This window comes from Cherax quadricarinatus, chromosome 35 (genome assembly GCF_038502225.1).
Source record: "Cherax quadricarinatus isolate ZL_2023a chromosome 35, ASM3850222v1, whole genome shotgun sequence".
In the NCBI taxonomy this organism is placed as follows: domain Eukaryota; kingdom Metazoa; phylum Arthropoda; class Malacostraca; order Decapoda; family Parastacidae; genus Cherax; species Cherax quadricarinatus.
In genome coordinates, this window is record NC_091326.1 from 7,104,062 (window position 1) to 7,123,142 (window position 19,081).

Here is a 19,081-nt window from a genome sequence, read left to right on the forward strand (position 1 = left end):
CTAGGATGGGATCACCATCTGGAACATTAGGAACAACAACAGACACTCTAGTGAGAACACTACCTGTAACAGAGACGTCTTTCTGCAGACAGCATGTCACATCAACAAGAGATGGCATTACTAGTTTCAAGTAATCGTTTTCTGACAAGGCATCCCCTGTGGAGAAACTACTACTCGAACTAGCAGTCATTGCAGGGATAGGCTGTGCACTCAATGCAGTCTGAGTGTCCCCGGACACTCGAGGCAACGGAACACTATCCTGCAAGTCTGAAGGTGTAGGTGGAACACAGATGGGAGTGACAGAGTTACTAGTGCCTGACCGCTCGGCTACGTTAATAAGTAATTCACGGATCTATAGGAACTTAATCTGAACTTCACATTTCGCAGCACTTTAACAAATCTCAGATACAAGCTGTGAGAACAAACACATTGCTCAAGGGCTAGGTATTGTCTTTCAGTCAGTAAGGGAATATTGGTACTGTGGACTGATTCATATTGACTTTGACTGGCATGATACACTAAGTGAACATTCAAAAGTGACTCGGACATCTTCTCAGTGAACTTACTGAAGGACATAAAGACAAGAAAAAATGGAGAGAATGACACAATAAGCTTAAACGAGAAGAAAATGCATAACTATTCTGCATAAGTAATTAAAAATTGACAGGTCACACAGTAAGCAAAGAACTCACACAAGAAAAATACTCAACTTAACAAACACTTTGAAAATCAAGAGAACTTGTACTTTACTCAAATCTGATTTGCTCAACTTTACTTTAAATTGAATAAATGGCACAGTGAGTTGTCTTTACTTTCAATGCAATAGGGAAACACACAATAAGATGATAAAATGGACTCAATAAAGCTTGTGCAAAAATAAAACAAACTGGGACACAATTCACTGGAATAAAATAAAATGGCACAGACAGAATAAAATATTATGCACAGAACAGAGCATAAGAAACTGCACTGAAATAAACTGTAGCAATATTGCAAATGACAATTGCTAATCAAAAAGTATTGCACAACACTGCATAAAATCTCTGCAAGAAAAACTTTAATGGCAACACAATATGTGCACAAGAATTATTGCAAAATGAGTCAATGTGCAATCATAAAAAATTATTACACACACAAGAAAAGAAATATATCAAGGAATGAACTGAGGGAACACTTTAACTCTTAACTGCACTCAAGCAACACTTAAGCAAAAGAACAATTTACTCTAAAAGAAGAACTTAAAAACTGCACTAAGAGTGAATTTGTTCAATGAAACATGGAAAATAATAGGTGCTAAAACACAGAACAAAAAAGTTTGAACACTTACAGTGATGTAGAACACAACACTTACAGTGATGCAGAACACAACACATCAACATAAACACAATACTATAATTTTCTTGCAATGAAACTTGATGTGTGAAAAAATTTGTAAAAATGATTTCTTGCTTGCACAAAATAATGGCACTATTGTCTGTGGAAATAAGACAAATTAGACACTGGCTAAATGAAAAGAATATGAACACAAGAATGTTCAACACACAGAGAACAAAAAAAAAGAATACACAAATGCTGGGATGAAAGAAATATATATAACTGGGACAACACTGAGTTGTGATGCAGGACACAATTAAATAAATTACTGAATTACTCCACTGAATCACTGAGAACACAAGGTGATTCTGAAGTGTAAACACAAGTTCTATACTGCTCATATGTTGCACACACAAGGAAAAACACTAGGTACTTACTTCAAGTGTATAAAATGACACACAACACAACAGACATAAGATAATGCACGAAAATTAACACTGAATTAAGGATATTATCAAATTATTGCAATCAGTATATGATAAACACTGAGTCTAATCAAGAGTCACTGAATGTCACTAAGAAAATCACTGGAACACAAAAGAAATGTCTCAACACTCGCAAATGTCTCTAAGAAAAAAAATATTAATTATCGCTGTAACGACTTGGTGTAGAATGAGGTAGATGGTAGTGGAGAGTAGAGGATTGTTTATGTCGTCTTGCTGCTGTCCTCTGCACACGTGATCGTAGAATTGCGCTTACATCGACGACAGACACACACAGGAGGCTTTCAACGGTGGCGCGAAACACACTCTAGCTCTTGACCCCCTATGTGGTCCTTAAAATATGGTGCTACAACCCTTAGTAGTGCGCCAAAACACTGGTAGAGGTTGGGTGAGTACCACAACACAGTGATAGTGGTTGGGTTTGTGGGTAAACAGGGCTAAGACCAGCAATGGTGAGACACACGTGGTGAGTGGGTGGTTGGGCCTATGGGTTGAACGGCGTAAGCCTCACTGAGGACAGCCACACTGCCGCGAAGATATTCTAAGCTGGCTAGCTTAAAATACACCCACGAAATACCACAACACCACAAGGATGAAAAAGAGCACTCAGGATGGCTTGGAGCTTGAATCACAAGCGATGAAGACTACTCACGTGGCTTGCTTGAGTACTGGGGTAAGACACCTGGGTTAGTTGCTAGCTGGCTTATCTTAACCCTTCACACAGAATAGCTTGATAACTTCACACGATGAGCACAGCAGAGGTGGAAGCTGGCTTGGCAGGCAAAAGAATTGGATGGAGTAAACTAGGCTAGACTGGACTCCCTCACCACAGACTGGAAGCTGGCTTATTTTGCAAACTCGGGTCAACCCCTCGGGAGTGATGCAAATGAGCAGATAAACACTAATACAAAGAGACTGACCAGTGAATGGTGTAGAAGCTGGTAGGAGCTTGAGAGAGTAGCTGACTTGAGGTAGCTGGCTGGCGTTAACCTTCTCGGTAGGCCTACTCACAAGATGGCAGGCTCGGTCAAAATTTATCTCCAGAAATCGCTGTAATTGTCAGAATTACAGGCCCTCTGTTGCTACCATTTATCGTAGGGGTTCTTAAATGAAGATATCGAGGGTTGAAGGTAGACACACTTGTTGGATGGTAACGATATATATTGTCAGACTGAGATGATGGGAGATGGAGCCCAGCCTTGCCGTGTTCTAGCCGGATGATCTACCACCGACTGAGACCGAGGCAGAGGTATGAATGTACACATGCGCATCCTGTGACGTCACACAAAGTCACAGGCCTAAAAGGGATCTCCTATCTAAAGCACATGGATGATACTATATGCTATACTATATAACACAGGGATCAGCAACTATGTTGACAGCTGGATTAGTGATGGCAGACCTGTAATAATTATATGTTTATTTACTACAAGTACACCTACCATCCGACTTACGACCTGCTCGACTTACGACCACTCGACTTACGATTGTGTTTTTTATGCCAAATTTCTGGGAAATAAATAACTATTTGTGTTGTACACAGTGTTTATCCTAAACCTTACAGTATAAAATACAGTACTAACAGCATAAAAAGTAAAGGAAAACATGAAATACCAAAATAAAACAATAAAATAAAGTCATTACAAAAATGTTTTGTTGATATTCAGTAGTAAAGTTCGACTTATGACCATTTCGACTTACGACCGGTTTCTCGGAACCGAACTCGGTCGTAAGTCGGATGGTAGGTGTACATGTACATGGCAATGTGTGGTGTAAATATTATGCAGAAAATTCGGAGTGTGGAAATTAGGAGAAGGTGTGGAGTTAATAAAAGTATTAATCAGAGGGCTGAAGAGGGGTTGTTGAGGTGGTTTGGTCATTTAGAGAGAATGGATCAAAGTAGAATGACATGGAAAGTGTACAAATCTATAGGGGAAGAAAGGCAGGGTAGGGGTCGTCCTCGAAAGGGTTGGAGAGAGGGGGTAAAGGAGGTTTTGTGGGCAAGGGGCTTGGACTTCCAGCAAGCATGCGTGAGCATGTTAGATAGGAGTGAATGGAGACGAATGGTACTTGGGACCTGACGATCTGTTGGAGTGTGAGCAGGGTAATATTTAGTGAAGGGATTCAGGGAAACCGGTTATTTTCATATAGTCGGACTTGAGTCCTGGAAATGGGAAGTACAATGCCTGCACTTTAAAGGAGGGGTTTGGGATATTGGCAGTTTGGAGGGATATGTTGTGTATCTTTATACGTATATGCTTCTAAGCTGTTGTATTCTGAGCACCTCTGCAAAAACAGTGATAATGTGTGAGTGTGGTGAAAGTGTTGAATGATGATGAAAGTATTTTCTTTTTGGGGATTTTCTTTCTTTTTTTGGGTCACCCTGCCTCGGTGGGAGACGGCCGACTTGTTAACCCGTAAACGGTCCAAACGTATATATACGTTTTTCCAACATTTGAAAGTATGTAAAAAAAGTAGCTCTTCTTTTTGTTTTTTACATTTGAAAATGTGTAAAAAACTTTGATCTACTTTTTTTTTTTGTTATATTTGAAAATATGTAAAAAAAACGTATATCTACTTTTGTAGCACTACACATGTGAACGTTACTCTGCTTGGACCGTTTATGGGTTAAAAAAAAAAATGTACAATGTACAATGATGTCAGCCTAGCTGACATCAATGACATACTACTATATAGAAAGCCCCTTGTTATGCAGAGCATTTCAGGCAAATTAGGTCCTTGTCCCAGGATGAGACCCACACCAGTCGACTAACTCCCAGGTACCCATTTTACTGATGGGGTACTATAGACAACCAGTGCAAAGAAACATACCCAATGTTTCTACCCACGCTGGGAATAAAACCCAGACCCTCACCATGTGAAGTGAGAGGTTTAGCAATCAGGCCACGGGGTACCATAAAAAATTTTAAATACTATTATGTGTATTAACTCTGTAATGCAAAATACCACATTACTAACCGAAACTTCCCGTTGCTCTTGAGCTCTCCTTCTCTGTCCAACGCGAAGTGGAGTTGATCGTCCATCAAGGAAAGTGTAGTCAGCTCCATCTACCAGTGGTCCACAGGCTCCCATTGATGTATCAAAACTGGTTAATTGGTAAAAAAAATAACAGGCTGAAAAATGTAGAGTTAAACTTTCATTTACATGTATATAGCTAAAAAATAAATAATTACAGTGATACTGTACTTCATTTTTTTTATTTATGTATTACATAGGTAATACTTGCCATTTTTGTGAAAATTGGTGTCACGCCCCTTGTGCAGATATCCAAGAACTACTGTATCTACAAGATTAGGGAAGTGTTTTTGGGTATGCCCAAATGAGATAAATCTGTGGATTAAAATCACATTGGTATTAAAAGAGGATAACATCAAAAGCAGCCTTCATAGAAAACCTGGAAGCATTCTACAACAGATGGGAAAATAAAAAGTCTGGGCTGGATGGTATTGCCTTTGGTGCTGGCCATGAAGTCAGAAACTGTAAGGCTGGAGGTGCTGTCCTGGGTGACAGTAATGGTGAAGCTGGAGGTGCTGTTCTGGGAGACAGTAATGGTGAGGATGGAGGTGCTGTCCTGGGAGACAGTAATGGTGAGGATGGAGGTGCTGTCCAGGTAGTCAGTAAATATACGCATGAGGGAATTCATATAAATGACCTCGAGGGAGACAGGAGCTGTAGTGGGGAAACAAGTGTAGTCAAGGACAAGATAAAACCAATATTACAAACTAGTAATACCACAGGAGATAGCAAACAAGGGAACGTCACTAGCAATAGTGAGGATATATTACCAGAAACAACTGGTGAGAGCTCCATTGTTAGTACTAGTGAGGATAGGAATGAGACAGGTAAACATGCATCAACAGGGAATACAGTCATAGAAACCCAAGGCAAACGGAAACCAAGCCTGTGCACATACTATGTACAGTGGACCCCCGCTTAACGATCACCTCCAAATGCGACCAATTATGTAAGTGTATCTATGTAAGTGCGTTTGTACGTGTATGTTTGGGGGTCTGAAATGGACTAATCTACTTCACAATACCTTATGGGAAAAAAGCCTGTGCACATACTATGTACTTGGTATCTGCAGGCATGGGAAATCTGGAAAAGCAGATGGGATGTACAACTATGACCACCCTAGAAAATGCTGTGCCCATATGACAACAGAAAAATGCAAACTCACTTCCTGTAAGCTTTTTCACCCTGAAATGTGTCCCTCTTCAGTACAGGAAAGACTGTGCTATAATTTAAATTGCCAGGCACACCATCTAAAGGGGACAAAAAGATACAAAACATCCAGGCCATGGGAAAACCTGGGTAGCCACAGCCACTCAAAAGGGAGAGGTTTTTTAGTACCAGGAAGGAAAAAAAACTGGCAGGAAATGATGGAAATAGTACGCCAAATCCAGTCATTTCTGGAGTGGAACCACAGTCGATGGCCTCCACTCCAAACCAACAGATACAGATACTAGTGCCGGAAAAAAAAGCGCCCCCCCAGTACCACCAATATCACCAGTCCGATGACATTCTTCTTTGCAAATATACAGGGTCTAAAGCCAGCAACGAACAACAAAATACCTTTCATCTGTGGACTGCTTGCAGAGGCAAATGCAATGTTCGCGGCCTTCATAGAGACCCATATAAAGGATCACTTGGACAACGAAATATGGATCCCAGGTTACAATCCATACAGATGTGACAGAGTGAACAGGCAAAAGGGTGGGGGTTGGCCTGTATATTGCAGAGTCACTTGTTTGCACAGAACTGCTTAATGCCTCAAATGATGCAGTGGAAGTTTTAGCAGTAACGATTGAGAACCAAAACCTAGTCATTGTGGAAGTCTACAAGCCTCCGGATGCAACGTCCCAGCAATTCCAGGAACAGCTGTCAAAAATTGACCACTGTCTGGAAAATCTGCCAGCTCCTGCCCCCAACATCTTGTTCCTGGAGAATTTCAACTTTAGGCACCTAAAAAGGAGGAATATAGCAAATAATGTTGTTGCAGTGATAACACCAGGAGGCAGCTCTGACGAGAACTCACACACACACAAGCTTTTAAATCTCTGCACAAAATTCAACTTAGACCAGCAAATAATAGAGCCTACTAGACTGGAGAATACACTAGACCTCATCTTCACTAACAATGATGATCTGATACAAAATGTCACCATATCAAAAACAATATACTCAGATCACAACATAATCGAGGTTCAGACATGTATGCGCGGAGCTCCAGACCGACAAAATGAGATTAGTCACGAGGGAGCCTTCACCAAATTCAACTTCAATAACAGGAACATAAAGTGGGACCAAGTAAATCAAGTCCTAAACGATATAAGCTGGGAAGATAGACTAAGCAACACAGACCCCAACTTATGCCTAGAACAGATTAACTCGGTGGCACACGATGTATGCTCAAGGTTTATTCCTTTAAGAAAAAGGAGGAGTAGATGTAAAATAGAAAGAGACAGGCGCTCCCTTTACAGGCGACGGAAAAGAATAACAGAGTGGCTAAAAGAGGACAATATATCTGAAATGCGTAGGGAGTCACTGGTCAGACAAACAGCAAACATCAAACTTAAGGAAAAGAATTCTTATAGGAGTCAGGAATCGCGGGAAAAAACAACTAAAACAACAAAATAATATAAAGGACTAAAAGCCACTTAATTCTTATAGGAGTCAGGAATCGCGGGAAGGACTAAAAGCCATAAATGAAATCGAAAGAGACCCAAAGTATTTCTTTTCTTATGCCAAATCAAAGTCGAAAACAACATCCAGTATTGGGCCCCTACTTAAACAAGATGGGTCGTACACAGATGACAGCAAGAAAATGAGTGAGCTACTCAAGTCCCAATATGACTCAGTTTTTAGCAAGCTGCTAACCAGACTGAGAGTCAAAGATCAAAATAAATTTTTTATGAGAGAGCCACAAAATTTGGTTAACACAAGCCTATCTGATATTATCCTGACACCAAATGACTTCGAACAGGCAATGTGACATGCCCATGCCCATGCCAGACTCATGGAACTCCGTGTTCATCAAGAACTGCAAGAAGCCCCTATCACGAGCTTTTACCATCCTATGGAGAGGGAGCATGGACACAGGGGTCATCCCATAGTTACTAAAAAAAACAGACATGGCCCCACTTCACAAAGGGGGCAGTAAAGCAATAGCAAAGAACTACAGACCGATAGCACTAACTTCCCATATCATAAAAATCTTTGAAAGGGTCCTAAGAAGCAAGATCGCCACCCATCTAGATACCCATCAATTACACAACCCAGGGCAACATGGGTTTAGAGCAGGTCACTCCTGTCTGTCTCAGCTACTGGATCACTATGACAAGGTCCTAGATGCACTAGAAGACAAAAAGAATACAGATGTAATACATACAGACTTTGCAAAAGCCTTCGACAAGTGTGACCATGGCGCAATAGCGCACAAAATGAGTGATAAAGGAATAACAGGAAAAGTTGGTCGATGGATCTATAATTTCCTCACAAACAGAACACAAAGAGTAGTAGTCAACAGAGTAAAGTCCGAGGCAGCTACGGTGAAAAGCTCTGTTCCACAAGGCACAGTACTCACTCCCATCTTGTTTCTCATCCTCATATCTGACATAGACAAGGATGTCAGCCACAGCACTGTGTCTTCCTTTGCAGATGACACCCGAATCTGCATGACAGTGTCTTCCAATGCAGGCACTGCACGGCTCCAGGCGGACATCAACCAAATCCTTCAATGGGCTGCAGAAAACAATATGAAGTTCAACGATGAGAAATTTCAATTACAGTGGAACCTCAAATTTCGAACGTATCACTTATCAAACGTTTCAAAAATAGAACCTTTTTTTCGAACCAGCTTTGTCCCTATTATCGAACGCGCCCTTATTTTCGGACCGCTGGGTACCAGACCTGTCCGCCAGCCTGCTCTGTCCGCATCCCCACGCGGGCGCCGTGAGCCAGTCTGGCTTTGTTGATGCTTGAGTGAACACTAACCTGCACTCTCATTCAAACATTTTATGATTATTTCATTGTGTTTAGTGCTTATGGGACTGTGAAATAAGCTACCATGGGCCAAAAGAAACTTGCTAGTGGTACCCCTGTGGTAAAGAAAGTGAGAAACACCATAGATGTGAAGAAGGAAATAATACAGAAATATGAGAGTGGTGTGAGACTTGCTGAGCTTGCCAAGATGTATGGGAAAAACAAGTCGACCATCGGTTCAATCCTGGCAAAGAAAGATCAAGGAAGCTGATGTTGCGAAAGGTGTTAATATGCTAACCAAAAAAGACCAGGAATAGTTGAAGAGGTTGAGAAGTTGTTGCTGGTGTGGATCAAGGATAAAGAGATGGCTGGTGATAGTGTTTCAGAGACGATTATTTGCGAAAAGGCAAGGAAGTTGCATGCTGATCTGGTACAGAAAACTCCTGGAACCAGTTCAGAAACAGAGGACTGTGGACAGTTATTTTGTGAGACAGGGGTCCAGTGACTCTCAAGCTGGTCCTATTGGCATTAAAAGACAGAGTAGGGAAGTAACCCCAGAGAGGGCTTTACCTCAAGTCCTCATGGAGGGGGATTCTCCTTCCAAACACTAACCCCAACTCCCTCTCTCCTCCTCTCTATCTTCCAGATGCCATCACCAATCTTCAATAAATGTAAGTAAAAATGTTATTTTATATTTATATACATAATTGAACACTATAGTATTTGTTGTGTATGTAAAACTGTAATTAATCTCTGTAAAATGTATTTTTTTGCGAGTATTTTTAGGTTTCTGGAACCGATTAATTTTATTTCCATTATTTCTTATGGGAAATACTGCTTCGATTTTCATACTTTTCGAATTTAGAACTAGCTCCTGGAACGGATTAAGTTCGATATTTGAGGTTCCACTGGACTCCGATATGGTAAACATGAGGAAATTAAAACTTCATCAGAGTACAAAACAAATTCTGGCCACAAAATAGAGCGAAAAACCAACGTCAAAGACCTGGGAGTGATCATGTCGGAGAATCTCACCTTCAAGGACCATAACATTGTATCAATCGCATCTGCTAAAAAAATGACAGGATGGATAATGAGAACCTTCAAAACTAGGGATGCCAAGCCCATGATGACACTCTTCAGGTCGCTTGTTCTATCTAGGCTGGAACAGCACCTTTCAAGGCAGTAGAAAATGTACAGAGAACCTTCACGGCACGCATAACGGAGATAAAACACCTCAATTACTGGGAGCGCTTGAAGTTCCTGAACCTGTACTCCCTGGAACGCAGATGGGAGAGATACATGATTATATACACGTGGAAAATCCTAGAAGGAATAGTACTGAACGTGCACATGAAAATCACTCACAATGAAAGCAAAAGACTCGGCAGACGATGCAACATCCCCCCAATGAGAAGCAGGGGTGTCATTAGCACGTTAAGAGACAATACAATAAGTGTCAGGGGCCCGAGACTGTTCAACTGCCTCCCAGCATACATAAGGGGGATTACCAATAGACCCCTGGCTGTCTTCAAGCAGGCACTGGACAAGCACCTAAAGTCGGTACCTGACCAGCCGCGCTGTGGCTCGTACGTTGGATTGTGTGCAGCCTGCAGTAACAGCCTGGTTGATCAGGCTCTGATCCACCAGGAGGCCTGGTCACAGACCGGGCTGCGGGGGCGTTGACCCCCGGAACTCTCTCCAGGTAAACTCCAGGTAATACAGTACATAAAAAATGCAAAAATTTCCATTTATTTGTAATGATAATATGTATGTTCACATGTGACTGCTTCCTTGATCCAAGGAACTGGAGCTGCCCCTCTCTTTCCTAGATCAATCCTAATTTCCCCTCATTACCCAAGCACTACATGGCTGTTGATGATTTAGCACTTATCCATGAATGAGATAATAATAAAGTAACTGCTAACTTTTTGTCACTGTTTCATGATCTTTCATTTAAAATAGTACAGGTCCACATACCTTTATCCAAAATTCTGAAATTCAAAAAGTTCTGAAAAACCGAAGTTTTTTCGTGTAGTGTGGAGCATCAGTCATCTCTACATAACTCCAATGCCACCATGTTGGAACTACCACTGTTTATGATTTAAAGAAACAGAAAGACAACTTACTGAAGTATTATAGCGACAGTGATGACCAAAAACTAATGAAAAAATGGGATGATGATAATGACATTGTGAACACAGGTGAAAAAGTCCCCATAGACGATATGGTGAAAATGTGTGGTCATTTAACCCTTTGAGGGTCGACAGGCCCTCTCCGAAACTCGTTCTCAGGGTCGGCCAAATTTAAAAAAAAAAAAATTTTTTTCTCTTATGAAAAGATAGAGAATCTTTTCCCGATCATAAGGACACCAAAAGTTTGAAATTTGATGGAAAACTTACTGAATTATGCTCTCGCAAAGTTAGCGGTCTCGGCGATTTTTACGCATCGGCGATTTTGCCCACTTTGAGCCCCATTTTCGGCCAATTCCACTGTACTAGTCGACAAAAAACATGGATATTTCACTAGAACTCCATTTTTTCTATCTAATGGGTGCAAGAAACCACCCATTTATGAAATTCAACTATCCAGTACAGTGGTCAGAATTTAGCAATTTTGCCAATTTCACACAAATTTCAAAAGATGCCAATTTCCGAATAGGGTCCAGAATAAACAAGAAAGACATTCCTGGCACTAAAATGACATTTCCTCTGGTCATTAGTCACGTCTCAAGGCCCCTCTTATATTCTTTTGCTATCCACTTTGAATTTTTATTCTCACAAAAAATATAAGATTTACTGTTATGCAGACTACTGTATTAGTGTAAAAAATGGTATAAATATTATTGGTGCACTTGTAAAAGAATATCAGACTCACCAGTTGGCGTGTATTACACGCTTGGCACGATTTGTTTACTTTTGAAATTTGGTAAAAATCGAACATTTCTGCTACTTTGAGCTCAATTTCAAGGTACCTTTCATTGTAAAACCAGTCAAAATCATCTCAATTTCTGTAATATGTCTTCCATTCTATAAAATGAGACCAAGAAAACTAGAATACAACAATAAATACCATACGAAAATACAGTGCAAAGTTGCTGTTTTATTCCAAAAAAATTGTCAAAGTTTTTTTTTTCTCATTATGCACTGTGTGCTGCAGGATTTTTTTTAGACTGTGCACACTGACCACATAGACCCATTCTTTCATATGAAGGCCTACCAGCTTTCTCCCACTAGATTTGAGGGCGCTAGAATTTAGGCGTACTAGTACGTCAAAAACCCTGGGTCGTAAGCCGTACTAGTACGTCCGAAACCCTCAAAGGGTTAATTGCTAGCCTTGAACAACGTGCAGTTATCAGTAAGTTAAAGAGAGATTGCTTAGACAGAAACCTATGTTAATAAGACAGATGACACTTGAAGAAGTCTTTAAAAATGCCGTCGGTCAATTGTCTTGAGAATCATGTTCTTGGTCTATAATTATCCCATTATTTCATTTATCAATATATTACTCTATAAATAAACTGTAGTAATATTTGTAGTCTTTAATTATCCCGTTTAGTGCGAGTATTCATACGTTTTTGCTGCAGTGTTAATGTCTGATTATCTGGTGCTGCCCTAGACCCCACCCCACCTTCATTCTGAAATTTGGAACACTACTGGCCCCAAGGGTTTCAGATAAAGGGATGTAGACCTGTACAGTACATGTATACAATTGTTTTATAACATTTATCAATATTTATGCAGTTAGACTGAATTTCTTATTTATTGCAACTACTGCTCAATAAATACTCTAAACTTACTTCTTGGGAAATTTCCCCAACATGCAGGATGTAGTTGAGAAGCATCTTGCAGCAGTGTTTCTCAAAGCACCTGCAAATAAACAAACGTGGAGATAAGACACCATGTTAACAGAAGTTGACACCTCTCAGATTTCTAGTAGTCTTTAAATATTGTTTTTGATGTGTAACAATTTGAAGATAAAAAGAATTAAAAATAATATTGTGCAATACATAGTACTCAAATTTAAAATTTTGGCTACTTTCATATTAATACATGGCTTAAAATGAGGGGTTATAAGTTCAAATGCATGTAGTTAGAGGAAAGGATCAAAATCTGGCTGAAGAGAGCAAGAGGATAAGAAAAGTTTATTGCTTGAATATATAGTACTACTAGTTATTAACAGTAATAAATGGTAGATTAATTGATGAGGAATATAGGAGTTTGAATTAAAATCAGAGAATGTAGCAAAATATAAAGAATGAAACTAAAAGCATGGGTGATTCATGGCTCAAGTGGCAGAGCAATAATCTCACATCTAAAAGACCCAGGTTCAATCTTGGAACAAGTGGAAATGTTGAGTAGGTTTCTTTACACCTGGGTGTTAGCCGACTGCTGTGAGTCACATCCTGGGAAAGAGGATCAAAGGACCTCAATGGAAATAAGCCAGACTTAGTAGCTTTATTAGGTTAGTCTGAATAAAATCTTCCACACAACCACATATGAAGGTATTATGTACAGTGCATATAAGTAATTTGTATTGTATACGGTCATTATAGACATAGTTACAGTAAAATGGAATATACACATATTATGAAGCTCTAGCTTAGAATATCTCTGTGATTCTTCAAAATTATTTAATTCCACCTGTGCCAGGATGAAGCAGACTATCCAGTTTCTTAACCATATATTAACCCACCATAATCCAAGAAAACCATAAAGTGATTACATATTTGTTGTTTTAAATCTATATGTCTGGTAAAAACCACCTGATGCAGGTTTTAATCACATGATGATGCCTCATGGCTTATTAAGAGCAACTTCAGAAATGTGAATGCTTACAAATAGGTCCTCATCTCAAGAGCACAGATTGTATCCATGGTAGAGCACTTGCCTCTCATCACCAGTGACACATGGCTGCTGAGATGGAATATGTATCTCTATTCATTACTTATACTCTAAACTCCCTCTATCTCATATTTGTTTTTTAGCATGTGGAGAAATTATCATGAGGTGAACCACTAGCTAGGCAATTCAATATATCACTACAGACAGGTATCATACCAGATAAATAGAAAATTTCCAATGTGATACCAATACACAAAGCAGGAGATAGGTCCTCACCTTAAAATTATACCCCAATCAGTCAAATCTCAACTGTGGGAAAATTGATGGCATCAGTAATTGCATATGCATATCATAGCCACTTATGATTTAATTTGCAATGAATCTCAGTAGAGTTTTAAAATAGGATGTTCCTATTCTGCGAATTCACTAAACTTTTTTCACTGAGATATTTGAAGCAGCAGACCATGATAAACAAAACGATATTGTGTATAAAGACTTCAATAAGACCTCTGCTGGAGTTCCACACAGAAGACTAATGAAGAAAGTAGTAGCACATAGTATAGGAGAAATTATCTCCTTGTGAACAAGATCAGTATGGAATAATGCCTGCATCAATAATGTGAGTACCACCATGGAATAATTATTCATTGGGCTAGGTCAGGTTATATTTAGGCTTGGTTACATTAGGTAAATATGGGTTAAGTGTGACTGAACTGCCTTGGATTACACTGAGCTGGGCTGGATTGGGTTAAAACACAACCTAACCAAAACTAACTTAGTACGTATAATGTAACATAAGAGCACAAGAATGAAACAACACTGAAGTAGGCCTACTGGCCCATGCAAGGCAGGTCCAACTCACATCCAATCAGGTACCCATCCAACTTGCTTTCAGAAATAAAAAGTTATCACTTCAATGACAGTAGCTGGAAGTTTGTTCCACTCATCCGCAAATCTACTGCCCAAGCAGTACTACTTTAATATACTCTTTCTAAAGTAAAGAGATACTGTACTTTGCATCTAATGGGCCTTCAGATTATTTTAATTTTTATGCAATAAGATAACAAGAAACATGTGATATCTTAACCCTTTGACTGTTTCGGTTGTATATATACATCTTACGAGCCACTGTGTTTGATGTATATACACTCATAAATTCTAGTGGCTTCAAATCAAGCAGGAGAAAGCTGGTAGGCCCACATGTGAGAAAATGGGTCTGTGTGGTCAGTGTGCACCATATAAAAACGATCCTGCAGCACACAGTGCATAATGAGAAAAAAAAACTCCGACCATTTTTTTTAATTAAAATGCCGACTTTGTGGTCTATTTTCGTATAGTATTTATGGTCATATTCTCGTTTTCTTGGTCTCATTTGATAGAATGGAAAACATATTATAGAAATAGAGGTGATTTTGATTGGTTTTACTATGAAAAGAACCTTGAAATAGAGCTCAAAGTAGAGGAAATGTTTGATCTTTGCCAATGTTCAAAAGTAAACAAATAATGTAATTTTCCAATAAATGTCCAAGTAGCCATTTTAATATGCAGTTGATAAATTAGACACATGTGCAACTCTTGGGTATCTTTATTGAGGAAACGTTTCACCACACAGTGGCTTCATCAGTCCATACGTAGGAGAAACTTGAAGAACAGGAGAAGAATGAGGTAATCAGTCCCTCAACCTTGAGTCGATGTGTTCAGTCCATCAATCTTGAATAGAATACGGCATATGATCGGAGAAGCAGCTTATAAACCGTATGGCAGGAGAGGTGCAGCAGTCATAGGTGGTGTCACATTTGTTCAATGTGGAAGTAGGTCGTGCCCAAGAATTAGGCAAGCGAAGAATTCACTGCAACTTCTTGGGATCTTAATACTTAGGAATTCTTCGCTTGCCTAATTCTTGGGCACGACCTACTTCCACATTGAACAAATGTGACACCACCTATGACTGCTGTACCTCTCCTGCCATACGGTTTATTCATTCTGGAGTATATATTTTATTCATTCTGGAGTATATATCAGGTTTCTATGTTATTTATATCGTTTATTATGTCATATTAGATGAATTGTGATAGATAAATAGGCCGTAGAGTTGTTATTAATGTTATATTGAAGTATTTTGTCCTGCCTCCTGAGAGCAGGAATTCTGCTGGAACAGATTAATGACATTTCAGTTAATTTAAACGAGGAAAATTGACTCAGCATATGAGCAGATCGGGTTACGAGATAGGTCACGGAATGAATTAAACTCGTAAGCAGAGGTTCCACTGTATCTTCATTTACTACAAGTACAAGGTATACAGACCATAGCTGACATCAATGACACACTACTATATAGAAAGCCACTTGTTATGCAGAGCATTTCAGGTAAATTAAGTAAATTTAAAAGAAAAAAACATACCATGGATGGGGTTAGAACCCGCAATCAAAGAGTCATAGAACTCCAGATCGATGCGTTAGCCACTGGGTCAGCTGGTTACAACAAGATTCGTCCAACTAGTTATATTTACACACCATAGGAAGGTTAGCATAGGCACCACTGCAACCACAGGTGTAAGTTTTGCAAGGATGCGACCCACACCAAATGACTAACTCCCAGGTACCCATTTTACTTATGGGTGAACATAGACAACCAGTGTAAGGAAATACGTCCAATGTTTCTATCCTCGCTGGGAATCGAACCCAGACCCACACCATGTGAAGCAATAGCTTTAGCCACCAGGCCAAGGGGCACCATTGTTCCAACTTGGACCATTAATTGGTCCAAATCAGACTGAAACACTGTTACGAGGACCCCAATGAAAATAAGTCACTTTATTTATTTATTTATTTTATTTATTTATTATAAATTTGAGCACACATACAGAGGTACAAAAAAAATACAGATAAGAGCAGTATGCCAAAGCCACTTATACTATGCATAGCATTACGGGCTGGCTTAAAATTAACTTAAGATTAACTAAGCAATGATGAAGTCAGTGATAAAACATTAATGTAAACAGATTACTATAAAGCACAAGTGAGTATTACAAAGACAGGTCATATGAAGGATTCTGTTAGGTAGTGTATTTAAAAAATAATAAAGTTAGATTCGGTTTTAGGTTTAACATTTATGTGATATAATTGTGAGAAACATTTAAGATATACAATTTATAAGGGTCAGTTATTCAGTATTTATTTGGTTTTGGGTGAGTAAGTGATCTTTGAGTAGAGACTTGAATTTATAAACAGGTAGTGTTTCTTTTATATTTACAGGTAATGAATTCCAGATTTTAGGGCCTTTTATGTGCATTGAGTTTTTGCATAGTGTGAGATGAACACGAGGAACATCAAAGAGTGATCTGTGCCTTGTGTTATGGTCATGTGTTCTGTTGAGGTTGGCAAGGAGATGTTTGAGGGGAGGGTTAATATCAGAGTTAAGTGTTCTATGTATGTAATAGGTGCAGTAGTAAGTATGGATGTTTTGTATGGTGAGTAGGTTTAGTGTATTGAATATTGGTGGAGTGTGCTGCCTGTAGTGAGAATTTGTTATCATTCTAACTGACTTTTCTGGATCATTCTAGGTAATTTACACATATGTTACTTATGGATGATAATTTATATAAATGTATTTATGTGTACCTGTACCTAAATAAACTTACTAAGTTCAAGCCTCTTATGTGCAGGTTACTTGTGTATTAATATTATATACTACCATAAAGTAGAAATTATCCCCCAACTTCACTTACAAGTAAATAACGACTAAAATAAGTCACGTTGTTTGATTACTGGGTTATGCTAAGTTAAATCTACATAATGTACTTCCTGGGCCCATAACGTACTTATCTATTTGTGGTTGCAGGGGTCGAGTTGTAGCTCCTGGCCTTCAAGTGCATTGTAAAAAATATACTGGATGGTAATCACTCAAAGACTAAACAACAACTTACCAAGGGGAGGATTAATCCAATTCCTTGGATCAAGAGGCCCTCATCAGCATCAAGGAACCTTCCTTGGATGGTCTCATACATACAAACATGAAAAAGCAACAAAATAACCAAGGATAACCTATTTCCACATTCTTATCACCTGAGCTTCTAAACCTACATGTTAGTATTTGACGAACTTTAAATATTAGTTGTGTAACATTCCTAACAACTATAATATAAGAGTCTTATATACCATTTATGAAGCTTCCAGCCATCCTTCTCTTTTTTATTGGTGTTGTTTTTTATAGGGCTACAACAACTTGCATCGTATCTTCGTCTTCTTGGGTTTGTAAGAGCCACTGACAGCTTATGCCGTATCGAGCCCTAAGTTAGTAAATTTATTTAGGTACAGGTACACATAAGTACAGTCATCATACATAGTGGGAATTACCTAGGATAACCCCCCAAAAAATCAGAGTGATTTATTTTCATTGGTGCCCTTCTCAATTAAGTAAGATAAGATTTGTTGGAATTTTTAACCCGGGGAAGGGTTAGCCACACAAGAAAGTCACTGCATCATTGAGGACTGTGTCTTTTTCCATTGTGGTTCTTCAGTTTTATCACCCAGGATGCGACCCACACCAGTCGACTCCCACCCAGATACCTACTTACTTGCTAAATAAATAGGAAGAGCAGGTGTAAGGAAATATTCCAACGTTTCCGCTCATGCCGGGAATTGAACCAAGGACACTCAGTGTGCGGCATGTGTAACCTACCGAGTCACGGGACAGGTAAACTTAAGTAATTATACAAATTTAGGTGATTACAGTTATCATACATAGTGACATGTGTGTAAGTTACCTAGGATAACGCAGAAACGTCAGACGAAGTGAATTATTTCCATTGGGATCCCTGTAATATCTTATTATTTAAAGTTCAGCTGCAACATACAGCAGAAATCAATCATGGTTATAATCTAAAAAATAAAACAAAGTAACTCCAACTGTGTGAAAATGTTTACGATAAAAAGAGGTGCAATAGGAACAAAGTGAAATGAGTTATTTACAAGAATATAAAATAGAGAAAATCAGCTTATAATAATAAGTACACGAATGTTAACTGTATAAGAAATCACTTTCCTCTTGTTTTGTAGCTTCATTCATTATACTGTCAACGGCCATACCACGTTGAACGCACCGCTTCTCGTCCGATCAGCGAAGTTAAGCAACATTGGGTTTGGTTAGTACTTGGATGGGTGACCGCCTGGGAACACCAAATGCTGTTGGCATAATTTTTTTTCCATGAGGCCTGGTCACAGACTGGGCCGCGGGAGCGTTGACCCCCGGAACTCTCTCCAGGTAATTAGGAACCTTTTAACTCGCTTCCTGAACTGTTTCAGGCCATGACATGCTCAGATAATCGGTTCCACTGCTTTACTGTTGTATAATAAAAAGATGACTGAGGCCTGACCACCTGTTGTAGGTAGTGCAGAACTGTATTCACTTTCTCT

The 19,081-nt window shown here is 39.2% G+C and overlaps 1 protein-coding gene and 1 non-coding gene across 2 annotated transcripts in view; one reads left to right on the plus strand and one right to left on the minus strand.

The window, feature by feature from the left end:
* The window catches only part of mRpL52 (mitochondrial ribosomal protein L52), a 34,230-nt gene extending 16,276 nt beyond the window's left edge, over positions 1–17,954 (minus strand). The window contains exons 1-3 of the mRNA XM_070091349.1: positions 17,825–17,954; positions 12,622–12,691; positions 4,797–4,923 (exon numbers count right to left, since the gene is read on the minus strand). Of these exons, the coding sequence (XP_069947450.1) occupies positions 4,797–4,923; positions 12,622–12,691; positions 17,825–17,846 (219 nt within the window). The 5' untranslated portion in view covers positions 17,847–17,954. The remainder of the gene's footprint in view (positions 1–4,796; positions 4,924–12,621; positions 12,692–17,824) is intronic.
* A 786-nt stretch (positions 17,955–18,740) lies between these two features.
* On the plus strand, positions 18,741–18,859 carry LOC128695232 (5S ribosomal RNA). The gene has a single exon (XR_008407977.1). It is a non-coding gene; the product is annotated as a 5S ribosomal RNA (ribosomal RNA).
* The last annotated feature ends 222 nt before the right edge of the window (positions 18,860–19,081 follow it).